The sequence below is a fragment of the Trichoderma aggressivum genome (assembly GCF_033847375.1).
Source record: "Trichoderma aggressivum f. europaeum strain CBS 100526 chromosome Unknown scaffold_042, whole genome shotgun sequence".
In the NCBI taxonomy this organism is placed as follows: domain Eukaryota; kingdom Fungi; phylum Ascomycota; class Sordariomycetes; order Hypocreales; family Hypocreaceae; genus Trichoderma; species Trichoderma aggressivum.
Window position 1 is genome coordinate 53,159 of NW_026946408.1, and position 12,777 is coordinate 65,935.

At 49.4% G+C, this 12,777-nt stretch overlaps 3 protein-coding genes across 3 annotated transcripts; all 3 read left to right on the forward strand.

The window, feature by feature from the left end:
* Positions 1–733: 733 nt before the first annotated feature.
* Positions 734–2,124, forward strand: Triagg1_8494 (uncharacterized protein; the record flags this gene model as incomplete). Its single annotated transcript, XM_062903346.1, has 2 exons — positions 734–1,981; positions 2,053–2,124. The coding sequence occupies 2 exons, from the start codon at positions 734–736 to the stop codon at positions 2,122–2,124; spliced, it is 1,320 nt and encodes a 439-aa protein (XP_062752490.1).
* Positions 2,125–4,026: 1,902 nt separating this feature from the next.
* Triagg1_8495 (uncharacterized protein) lies at positions 4,027–5,774 on the forward strand (the record flags this gene model as incomplete). The annotated part of the gene is made up of 3 exons (XM_062903347.1): positions 4,027–4,411; positions 4,543–4,888; positions 4,976–5,774. 3 exons carry the CDS (start codon positions 4,027–4,029, stop codon positions 5,772–5,774), a joined length of 1,530 nt encoding a protein of 509 aa, XP_062752491.1.
* Positions 5,775–6,792: 1,018 nt separating this feature from the next.
* Triagg1_8496 (uncharacterized protein) lies at positions 6,793–10,936 on the forward strand (the record flags this gene model as incomplete). Its single annotated transcript, XM_062903348.1, has 10 exons — positions 6,793–6,801; positions 6,879–6,948; positions 7,010–7,054; positions 7,122–9,139; positions 9,281–9,572; positions 9,646–9,800; positions 9,859–10,152; positions 10,218–10,508; positions 10,624–10,762; positions 10,833–10,936. 10 exons carry the CDS (start codon positions 6,793–6,795, stop codon positions 10,934–10,936), a joined length of 3,417 nt encoding a protein of 1,138 aa, XP_062752492.1.
* Positions 10,937–12,777: the final 1,841 nt, after the last annotated feature.

A 12,777-nucleotide genomic window follows, 5' to 3' on the forward strand; every position in this document is an offset into this window, starting at 1 on the left:
TTCATGTAGAAATAGAGTTGAATGTGGCTTTTTTTTTTTTTCTCGATGAGGGGGATATGCAAAGGTTATATTGACCTATTAAAAGCGCGCGCGTCTCTAGCAGCTGTTTGTCGGTGTTCAGGTTGAGGCAAACAATCATGTTCATTGTTGGTTGTTACGACTTCTACTACTCCGTACCTCCAAACAAACAAACAAACAAGCAAGCAGGCAGGCAAACATTCTCCTACTGCCCCGTACTTCTGACTCGTGCGATGCTGACTCACTCCTCCACACTTTCATGGTGTTTCGGGTAAAATGAGGCAAATAGCTAACTACCTAAGGCGTCTAACTGGGGCAGGAAATCGAGATGCTGCCGGTATCGCAGCGCTACGCCCTAAAGAGTAATGCAGCCCCTCTACTGTCATTCTCCAGAGAATTGCGACTTCACCTGTTTGACCAATTGCCTCTCCACTGCACCTACAAACTACTTGCCCTGAATTGCTTCTCGAACAGCATCATTATTCAGCTTCCTTTTTCCTTTCTGCTAGAAAGAGGAAATCGGAAGTATCAATTCATCTCAATTATCATTGGCCTGCCTGCTTCTTTGGGCTGTTTTGCAGAATAACAGCTTCTTCGTCATTGTCATCGGGCTGTACGGGACTACACAGTATATGCTGTAGTCAAGCAATCTTGGTCAAACGACTTTCGCATTTTCCTAATTGCAGCCCTATCATCTTGCATTTACAAATCAAATATGGCAGCTCCCTTGCCCGACGGCCAACCCGGCAAGTCTGCCAGTCCCCTTCAGCGTCTCGACCTTGACGGCCACAACCTCCCACCGTCACCGGCGCCTTCGAGTCCTCGAAACGGAAGACGCCGCTATGCTCTTGCGACTGAGCTAGTATATACCGAAGGAAAAGACCAATATGGCGCCTCCAGCACTCCAATTTATCAGTCTGCAACCTTCAAGCAGACCTCGGCCAGCGGCGGCCAGCAGGAATACGACTACACAAGATCCGGCAATCCTACACGCACTCACCTCGAGCGCCACCTCGCCAAAATCATGAATGCGAACCGCGCCCTAGCTGTCAGCTCTGGAATGGGCGCTCTTGATGTCATCTCGCGACTTCTGCGTCCTGGTGACGAAGTTATCACCGGCGACGATCTCTATGGTGGTACACATCGATTGCTCACGTATCTGGCGACCAACCAGCAAATCGTTGTATACCACGTCGATACAACAGACGTCAACGCCGTCAAGGCACGTCTCTCAGAAAAGACAACCATGGTTCTCCTCGAGACCCCTACGAATCCTCTTATCAAAATCGTTGACATCCCATCAATCGCACGGCTGGCGCATGAGGTCAACGAGAAAGCCCTGGTGGTGGTGGACAACACAATGCTCTCCCCTATGCTATTCAACCCTCTAGACGTGGGTGCAGATATTGTATACGAATCGGGAACCAAATACCTCTCTGGTCACCACGACATCATGGCCGGTGTGATAGCATGCAACGATGCGGCAATTGGCGATAAACTATACTTTACAATCAACTCAACTGGCTGTGGATTGTCGCCCAACGACTCATTCCTCCTTATGAGAGGAGTCAAGACGCTGGCTATCCGGATGGAAAAGCAGCAAACCAACGCACAGGCTATTGCCGAGTTCCTAGAGTCGCATGGTTTCCGAGTGCGGTACCCTGGTCTCAAATCTCACCCGCAGTATGATCTGCATTGGGCTACTGCCAGGGGCGCTGGCGCAGTCTTGTCGTTTGAGACGGGCGATGCGGCCGTCTCACAGCGCATCGTAGAGGCAACCCGTCTGTGGACCATCAGTGTCAGCTTTGGATGTGTTAACAGTCTCATCAGCATGCCCTGCCAGATGAGCCATGCCAGCATCGACGCCAAAACCCGAAAGGAGCGACAGATGCCCGAGGACCTCATTCGCCTTTGTGTCGGTATTGAGGATGCTAATGATCTGATAGAAGACCTGTCTCGCTCCGTAAGTTGTGCTTTTGAAGCTCGTACCAGTCTTGTTTTCCCCGTGACCAATTGACTAATATTACTTTTCAGCTTGTTCAAGCCGGGGCTGTAACCGTCACACTCGACGGCTTCCATGCCAATGAATCAACCCAATCGTTGTGACCGCCTAGGACGACTAGCTAAACTGATGGAATAAATGAAAGCAAAAAGAAAAAAAAAGAAAAGGAGCTATGCATTTACTATGTTGTACGTTACGAACCTATGGGGTTGATTCGAAATAACAGGGCTGGATGTGGCCTCCTAGCACGAAGGAGCTTCCGGATCATACCTAAGCACGAAGCACACGACTTGCTTCTCAGGGAAAAGGGAAATGAGAAAGTGAGCCATTGAATGGCAAGGCAAGGGGTTAGGCAACAGCTTACTTGATGAACATGATTAAAAGATAATTTCGGGCTTCTACATGTCACGTAGTACTTGAAGGTGCTGAGGGGGCGACTCCCACCTGTGCTTGGCCGGCTCTACAGCACCCGGCTTGCTGCCGTATGTCTACCAGACCCAACATGAACGGGAGCCAGCATGGTGGTGAAATTAGAGCTGGGAATAAGGCACAAATAGCGCGAAACAGCAAGCCAAGTCCAGCGCTAAAAGTCATGCATACTTAGTTTAAGCATTCTCGTCCAGGGGGTGTGTGTGGCCAAAGGATTAATTGATTAATTAACCATCTCACCCAACACTGGTCGGGGTATTACGGGAAAAGAGTTTCGAAAACGCCGAAGACAAGAAACAGAAAAAGAAAAAGAAAAAGAAAAAAAATCTACCTCGTATACGCCCCTGACATGCTACAACGGACGGACTCGGTGAAGTCGGCATCTCTACTCTTGATACTACATCTAGCTAGGCCAGCACGGACAATGTCCATCTCAGCGACCTGAAGCAACAAACTCATGATGATCTTGTGAGTGAATAATCACCGTCATCTTCGGCTCATCACAAGGATTTCTGGTGGTGGAGCGCAGACCACACCGAGAAGCTTAGGTGGTTAGCTAGTGGCCATCTGTCTATAGTTAGCATCTGCATGTCCTCGCTCAATTTACCGCTTTGGACGAGAGAATGAGTTATCGGGCATCAATGGTGATGTGTACCAGTGAGAGACTGACTACTTGTCCGTATACCCACGAGATATTACTAGTATGATTGATGTCTGGACTGGTGTAGTACTTAGTAGGTACCTGTAGTTACCCAATATGCAAACGGGCACCTCGTAATATGTAGGTACTTGGGCCAATGTTGCTTCGGCGACTCCGCTTCTCACGATCAGCATAAAGCCATCCATGCCGTGTGCCGTTTATGCATACTCGTAGTGCTTTGTTTGCATCTCGATTCCCATACCTTATCCACAGACTAAGCTGAGCGTGTACCCACCACCAAGCATGGGTGCTGGGGTTTCTCGGGTCTAGATGGCAGAACTCCATCATCCATGCATCCGGGCTGGAGAATTCTTCGTCATTCTGGCGCCCTCACAGCCACCGACATTTGCAACAATTGGCTGACGGCCGCAGCCAATGTTTACTATTCGTCGCCGATAGTCGTCTCCTAGGGTTTCCCCCAGCCGGGACTTTGTCATCAAAATCCAGATCCTGGCCGCATCCTGCCCGGTGGTTGGCAGCAAGACCGCGAAGCTGTAACACGGCTGCAAGATTCTGGTGCCGAAGCCCGACAAAGAGGCATCGGGGGGCCACCTGAGCGTGCCACGTCGTCGTGCCCCCTTGAACGGCCTGCGCCACGAACAACAAGAGAACCATTAGCACTTCGTATATAGCCTATTTATTGCCCAGAGCTGAAGCTGCAGGATCGGGACCTTGTTTTTTCTTCTTCTTCTTCTCTCTGTGCTTGGCGGCCTCCAGCCCTTACTGCATTGCTGCTAGTACGGTACGGAGTTGGACGTCTGGGCCACCACACTTCTCCCATTGCAAACTGCTGTTGCATCAGAAACAACAGGGGCACGAGAGAGAGGGAGAATAGAGGCCCCACTTGCATCGACTCGATTGATTCACAGCCGTTTCGATGGCCAGCCCAAGCCATCGCCGCTTAGGCTCTCATGGCCAGCAGCGAAGTCTTGTGCAAAACGACGCCCTCGAACCGGGCCCTGTCTACTCCAAGGCCTACGGCGGCGAAGACACGCTCCCACCCCCAAACACCAGCCATCAAGCCCACGGCCACGGCCACGGTCACCACCTTCACGTCCACGGGCACAAATACAAGCGTACTAGGTGGCGAAGCGAGAAGGGGTCCGGCATGAAGCTGTTCAGGATCAAGTCGGGCGGCGAGAGTGGCCGCGGCGGCATTCACCCATGGCACTTCCTTAGAATCTGCTTTCGCTCGTCGTGCAAGGCCAGCGCGGCCGTCAACGTTCTGTGGCCCATTGTGCCAGTCGCATTGGCTGTTCGATGTAAGTTTCTTGCGAGCTGGAGCTGGAGCTGGATATGAAGCTGCAGCTTTGCCCATCCGGCGATGGCAATGGCAACATCTGGCGCTTCAATTTGGCGATTGCTAATGCCCAAAACTCTCGTCGTTTCTTAGATACCTTGCCAGATGATCACATTCTCATCTTCATTCTCTCTTACATCGCCATGGCACCTTGTGCCAATCTCATCGGATTTGCTGGTCAGGAGTTTGCGCGCAAGGTTCCCCATGTTTTCGGCGTTCTCATCGAGACAACGGTCGGCTCCATCGTCGAAATCATCCTCTTCATGGTTCTGCTCCAAAAGGATCAATTTCTCGTCATAAAAGCCGCCATCCTCGGCTCCATTCTGGCTACCATGTTACTCTGTTTGGGTCTTTGCTTCTTCGTCGGTGGAATATACCACGAGGAACAGACTTTCAGCGACACCATTAGCGAGGCTGGTAGCGGTTTGCTTCTTACTGCGTATGTTGCTCTCATCTTGTTTGTTTGGCGGACAAGAATTCGTCCCACATCTTCATTCATTTGACACGAGCTTATTGGTGATTATAGGGGCGTGGCGTTGGCTATTCCCACCGTATTTATGCGAGGCCTGCCGGATGACAACACTTTGAGCCCCGATGAGATTGCTCACAAAACCCTGAGCATCTCGCGAATCGTGTCCGTCCTTCTCATCATCGCCTATTGTGTATACGTCTTCTTCCAGGCCCGGACCCATCACGGTATCTACCATGCCATCTTTGAAATGGACGAGGAGCGCGACCGCGACGGCCATAAGGATGCCGCCAAGGACAAGCTCACCATGACAGAGTGCATCATTGCATTGGGCATCGCTGTAGCTCTCGTCACCTTGATTGCCATCACTCTCGTCATGCAGATTGAACATGTCATCGAAAAGTCAAAAGTATCCGATGCTTTCATGGGTCTTATCCTGGTGCCCCTCGTCGAGAAATTTGCCGAACACATCACAGCTATAGACGAAGCATGGGATAACCAGATGAACTTTGCGCTTTCCCACGTCTTGGGTGCCACTCTTCAAACTGCTCTCTTCAACGCTCCACTGGTCGTCATTGTTGCCTGGGGCCAGCACAAGCTTTTGGACTTGGAGTTTGGTATTTTCGAATTGGTCATGCTTTTCCTTGCTATTTTGACCGTTGGTCGGTTTTTGCAAGACCAAAAGAGTAACTACCTCGAGGGGTTCCTCCTTGTAACTCTTTACGTGGCTGTCGCAGTATCTGCTTTCTACTACCCTGATCCAACGGTTCATGGAAGTGGTGAGGGTGTTGGTGGCGAGCCTACTAACACAGGCAGTGAGGGCGGAGGCGCGGAGCATAAACTGCGATTCTTTTAACTCGGAACCACTGTTCCGTAGCACAGCACAGCGATGCAACAAGTATCTGACATTTGTTTGTGGCTTGTTTAACTCATACTCGGGCACACGTAAGGTTATTGGAGGAGTGTATCGAGATAATGATGGCATAACCATGCATGGCGTTGGACAAAAGGGGGTTTGAGGGCATGTATAGGATTTCAGGATTTTCTAGGGGAAAACAGATTACCTTTTATTTCTCTTTGTTGTTAGGTCTGTGAGCGATGTGCAGCAATTTCCAGTTTATAATACAAGCTATGTAATAAGACCTACCATCGGATTGACTTTGGATTAAACATCACCTACAGTAAATGTTGTCAATCTTTCAGTTTACTATACTCGTAGGAAGCAGCAGTTTCATGGTGTGGGAGTTGGATACTCGATGATACATGCTTGAACTCTTCTTACCCTGTAAATTTGGCGTAGTTTTTGAACTTTAGGCCCAGTATGGTTTAACTTTGCCCAGCTGTTTCCCCTCTGAACTTGCTGCTCGGTCGTTGACTTTGACATTGCCTATCGTTTCAAGATTGGTCATTCGATTAAGGCATAGATGAAAAAACACAATATTCTGTATTAGCTGGTATAAATTCACTAGATTCACAGAATATGTCATTTAGAGAAGGGCAGACGGGAAAAAGGTCGACATGATTGGCCGATACATCACAGGTACTTGTTAACCATTTTTGACCTAGCCCCCCAGGAACACACTCTACACATTAGGCTAAGCTCAATCTCGCCGTCACGTTATTCCGGCTGCCAGTGCCCGTGCTTAGTTTAGCGCGGCATGGCGAATTAAGCTCTTGATGACGAAGGGTGGTATTTATCCGAGTTTCACTCTATCGGAGTTCTCTAGCCATCCATTCCACACATAGCCTTAGTCTTAGCCTTGCGTCAATCTCGTGGCGCAAACCACCAAGGTCTTTTGCTTCTGGCTACCTGATTTGGCTGACTGCTTAACGACTATCTTGTTCTTGTCCGACTAGTTTCCTCGGACGCACCGATGCTGCTGGTTCGCCTTGCCCAACAACAGTGCCGAGTTCCAGGGCAATATATCCCTTAGCAGTGCAGCGTTACGCTCGAATGTAGTACCTCGACCAGGATCGGCTGTCGCAACCCAGACTCACCCTACGGGTTGCCATGGATCGCGCAAGGAAGCGTGCGTGTTGAATATGTGACCTTGTTGACGGCTAGTTCGTGGGCTGACAGTGAACTTACAGGAGAGCTCCGAGCTCTGAATGAAAAGGCTTGGGATGGCGACAAAGGTATAGCACGGACAAGGGACAAGTTTCGAAATGCTTTTGGTGCTTGCTAGCTAACCTCTCGACCAAGGGCTCGTTAATGTCAGCAGCTCGCTTGATTCGTCGCTCAAGAAGAATACGGCATTTATAAAAAGGCTTCGGACTGCCATCAGCGCCGCGACTCTCTCGACGTTCCTGCAAGAGATTCGGACTCTGAGCTTGCACAAATACCTGTCCGAGATTATATCTGCCTGCTACGAAGGCCTCTGTAGGCTCAAGTCTCCAGGAGAAATCGATGCCGCGGTTGAAATCGTCAGCGCTCTTCACCAACGGTTTGGCCCTACCGAATTCACCGAGTACCTTACCTGGCTACTTGGCAAGGGCATGGCTACGCCCGACAAGAATATTCTCAAGAGTTTGCCGGCAGAAGTTCGCGAGAAGGAGGAGAAAGAGCGCATCACCCGCCAGCGTGCCCTCCTCAGGGTCATTACAGAGCTCTGGCTAGTTGGCGTGCTGAGGACCTTGGACGACGCCAGCAAACCGGATGATGCAACCAAAGGTGCCACCGGCAAATCAGTGGAGTTGAAGGCTCGAGGCAGTTCCAAACCTGGCGGTTCTTCAGACCCATTTCCGCTTGAAGTACTGAAAGATTTACTCGGCTATGATAGGGAGCACGCCAACTTGCCGTTGCTCGTCATCTTCGTCAAGGCTTTCAGCTGGGATATTCTGGGGATCCGGTCAACCACACCCGAAGGCCGTAAAACCGGAGAAGAGGACACCCTGCCAACTAGCGAAGACACAACTGAGCCTTCTGCTGAAGACCAACCATTCACCCCCCCTGAGCTGGCCGAGAAATTCAAGGAAATTCTTAAGAAATACTTTGACGACGTGGCCAATCACATTGTTCGTGATCAGAAGTCAATCCATAGCCAAGCACGACGCAACGCCGAAGCATATGTCAAATCTGGAGAGGTCTTCGAAGATAGGCAGGCCAATTACGAGAAACAAGTAAAGGCTCAGGATAGGCTCGTCTCCAATGCTCAGGTGATAGCCGACGCCATTGGCGCGGAAATGCCAAGCCTGAAAGATTCCAATGATCCCCTTGCAGCCTCAAATAGCTCCATAGGCCTAGTCAAGACTGGTGACTACCTGCGGTCGATGGCTGATGGCGCCGGCATCTGGGAAGATGAAGACGAACGCCGGTTCTACGAAAATTTAGTTGATCTCAAGGGCAAGGTTCCGGCTATACTTCTGGATGACAGCAAGAAGAAGAAATCGGAGACTGAAGACCAGACTGCCAAGAAGCCAGACTCGGCTGAAAGCTCGGAAGCTACAAAGGCCCCGGAGCCCATCGATGATCAATCTATGGCCATTGCCAACAAGACTATTGGAGCCCAAGTAGATGCCATATTGGCACGGTTGCCTGACCTTACTAACAAGGACGTTATTGATCAGACAGCTATCGACTTTTGCTTTCTCAATTCCAAGGCTTCTCGTAACCGACTGGTCAAGGCGCTAACAGAAGTCCCCAAAGGTCGGAGTGATCTGCTGCCTTCTTGGGCACGTCTGGTCGCTACGCTAGGGAGATATATGCCAGATGTTCCAAAGGGACTGGTTGACTATCTGGATGCAGAATTTCGTAGCTTGCAGCGCCGTAAGGAAAAGGATTTCTTGGGCCAAGTTCGACTTAGCAACATTCGGTATCTGGCGGAGCTCACAAAGTTTGGCGTGGTCCCCGAACATGTTGTTTTTCACTGCCTCAAGGTCAGCCTTGACGATTTCTCTCGCATGAATATTGAGATCCTGTGCAATTTGATTGAAAATTGTGGCCGGTATCTTCTCAGGAACCCTGAAACCGCGCCTCGTATGGCGAGTTTCCTCGAGACCTTGCAGAGAAAGAAGTCTGTGCAGCATATTGGCCAGCCAGAGAGAATGCTCATTGACAATGCTGTGTACCACGTTGACCCTCCAGAGCGGCCTGCCATCGAGCAGAAAGAACGAACCCCGATGGAACTCTTTATTCGAAAGCTGATCTATGGCGATATGACTAAACGGAATTATAGCAAAATTTTGAAGCAAATTCGCAGACTTCATTGGGAGGAAACAGAGGTATGGCTCTTCATTCTCTTTTCTTCTTCTTCTTCTTCTTCTTCTTCTTCTTCTTCTTCTTCTTTTCATCCTTGTGACTCTGATATCGCACTCTTTCTCTTATCCCTTTTAGCTAACTAAATACTTTTATATAAAATCTAGGTCGTTGCTATCTTAGAGAAGGTCTTTTCTAAACCTGGCAAAGTGAAATATGGAAATATCCATCTTCTCGGCATTCTTTTGAGCGCACTTTACCGCCACCATCCGCACTTTGTAGTCAAAATCATTGATAACGTTCTAGAATCCATTTGCTTTGGGCTGGAGCAGAACGACTTCCGATTTTCCCAGCGCCGCGTCGCCGAGGTCAAGTACCTTGGAGAGCTCTACAACTACCGCATGCTGGAACATCCAGTAATTTTTGATACAATGTACAAAATCGTACTGTTTGGATATAGTAAGACTCCATTTTCTCCCTGACCGGCCTCAGCTGCCTCGAAAATATGTAGTCTAATCCATTCATTTCATAGATGGACCTCCTGTTATGGGCAAACTCAACGTTTTTGACCCACCAGACGATTACTTTCGGATCCGTCTCATCTCCATCATGCTAGAAACTTGTGGCATGTTCTTTAATCGAGGCGCCGCTGGGAAGAAGCTTGACTACTTCCTCTCATTCTTCCAGGTAAGGAAAGCTGACAAAATGTGCTACGAAATGTTGGCGAATCTGACATGTCTTCTAGTATTACGTCCATACGAAATCGCCTCTGCCACTGGACATTGAGTTTCTTGTTCTTGATACATTTGCACTGACCAGGCCACAATGGAAATTCGTGGAAGATATTGAGGAGGCGACCAAGGCTTTCCAACTTGCTATCGCTCAGGATCAGAAGACCGCAGGAGTGGACAGAGTTGCTGAAGCAGACGACGCTACAAGTGGGCCATCGTCTGAAGATGAAAACGGCGACATGGACGACGTAGAAGCGGATGGCGACGGCGACGATGAAAGTGCTTCGGAGGAAGAAGAGGAAGCAGAGGTACGACGCAGCGCCAACTTGAGCAATTCCCATGTGACAACCCTACTAAACAGCATCGTTGATAGGATGGCGACAATGGCTCTACCCATGAGAGCGAATACGACGAGGCCATTATTGTGACGAGACAAGAGGAAGTTGTAGATCCCGAAGATGAGGCGGAGTTTGAACGAGAATATGCCAAAATGATGTCGGAAAGCCTTGAATCTCGCAAATTCGAGCGTAAACAGCTGTTTGATGTGCCACTCCCTGTGCGATCTAGAAATCGTGAACAGCCCATGTCCACCGGCTCTGGGGAGACGGGGCAGAGCGGTACCATGGCATTCTCCTTGATGACAAAGAGAGGCAACCGGCAACAGGTATGTTATCATTGTTAACCCCCCCCCCCCTTTTCTCTTCAGCTTCTCCCTCTTCTTTGAGGAAATACTCTATTATCGGCTGGCGTGTAATATGATATCCTGACATTGTCACTAGACTCGCACAGTCGAATTACCTTCGGACTCAACATTTGCAATTGCCATGAAGACACAGCAACAAGCAGAGAGAGAGGAACAGCAGCGGATCAAAAACCTTGTGCTCAATTATGACCTTCAGCAGAGCGATGACCAAGATGGTGAGTGTAACTACCAACTTGCCTTTATTTAACATCACTGTCTCGTACATGGACTCACTGAAATACCTAGGTAACGACCGACCGGCAACGTTCTATCATAATCGGGTCGATAAGCCGAACAAGGACCGTGGTCAGCGTGTTCGGAAACTGCAGCTTAGCGACGTGGATTGGTAGCGATGATCCCGTATAACGGCGAGCAATTACTATGGTGACGCGCGATGCCGCCAGAACCAGACACGACGACCACCTGAATTTTTTTTGGGCATTGTTGGCATACCAGCTTGCTTCTTTTCCGAAAAGTTGTGTTGCATGATGCCATGTACCACGGACGGGCAGACTACCCTTGGCATTGAGAGAACAAAAGACCTCTTAGGCATAACTCGCTCTTTGTCATTTCACTGGTACCCGATATGAAAGCCGAGTCTCATCGGAGATTTTATTACTCGACTTTGGGCGTCTATTTTAGCTACGCTATATGATTGTCAGGCTATCATGAAAGGGCAGTTGCCGCAGAGATGAGCGGTTGCTCTTCAAGGGTGCAGACCCCAGGTGCTACCTTTACGTGGATGCGGATGGTGGCTGGAGCAATATCGATGAGCTTCGGTGGTTAGGGCAGAGGCAACGTTGTGGTTGACGGGCACAATGGGAGGAGTGACATCTACCGATTCTTAGGCTATACTACTACCTACTGCTACTACTCCTGCCGAGGCCCGAGATCAAAGGGGCCAATGCAAGGGGCTTGGCATTGAGAGCCCTTGCATGGAAGTATTTATGTTACATGTAGGTACTTGTAGGATTTATGGTATCGTCACTATAGCAGGTAGACAGACTTGAAGGCTCGAGAAAATGAACATGGCAATCCATGACAGGACCCTAGGTACTTTGGTGGGCATCTGTCTGCCTTATTAGTGGGTGTTGGACCAGGCCCTATTCATGCATGCTGCTGCTGGACTGATATATTCCAAGTCGCTAACCATTGAAGGTACTTGGCTGTACCGCAGTGACGTGATAATAAGAGGCACAGATGCTTGTCTGGCTCTTGAACAAACCACGGACTGATGTTATTGTTGCTATTTTAAGGCGTCCGAGCTCTGCATTAGGTACTCATGCGGTACCTTTACTTTGCCTGCTCCCGCCAATGCCAGGCGACAATCGCATGTAACGTGTAGTGCAAGTCCGCATCGCTGCTGCCCTAGACCCAACAAGATTCGGAGCCTGGAAAGCATGGAAGAGGAATTTTCATCTTTTTTCTCTGTCCCCTTTCTCACGATTTTTCTTCCCTTTAGGTTCAGTCCCGTTGTCTTTCCCTCTCAGCCAACTCTTGCCGCTCAGCTCAGCCCCGATTGGGTTGTGGTTCCATATTGGGCCGTGATGACATGACAGTTTACTTGCAGCTACTGTACATACGAGTTCCGCTGCTGACGAGTTCCGCGATCGTTCTCCCGTACGACCAAATCTAGCAGGTGGTGGTGCACATCACTTGCCGCTCCCTCTCATAAGCATCGTGTCGATGATCTTTTCCCCTTACTTTGTTTTTTTTCAGCCTGGGATTTAACTCTGCTCTGTTGCTCGCTTCCCATTCTGCTTGTTGATTCGCAGCTTGTTCGCTTTGGTTAAGACTGGGCGTCTCAATTACAGCATTGATGGGGGTACCGTGATATGCCGACGCTTGAGCCAAATCTGCGACTTTTTGTCCCGTCTTTTCTTTTTGTCTTCTTTTTTTCATTTTTTCGGACTGCCGTTTTATTGCTGGGTGTCACAAACAGTCTCGGCTCAGCCTCACGTTTAGCAAAAGGTCTGACGGCTGGTAGCATAAAGGCGTAAAGCCGCTGTGATTTGGGATCCAAGTCTCTTGTTGGCTTCTTCTTGATTTGACTTCCCTTCTTTCTCTCCATCCCCTTCAAAAGGATTTTTGTACATATACGTGTGTGTATCTGTGACTTTTGTCATGAAAGGGCTCAGCAACCGTCCTTCAATCTTCATTTTGGCATGCCTCTAAGCTAAGGTTTGGAGCA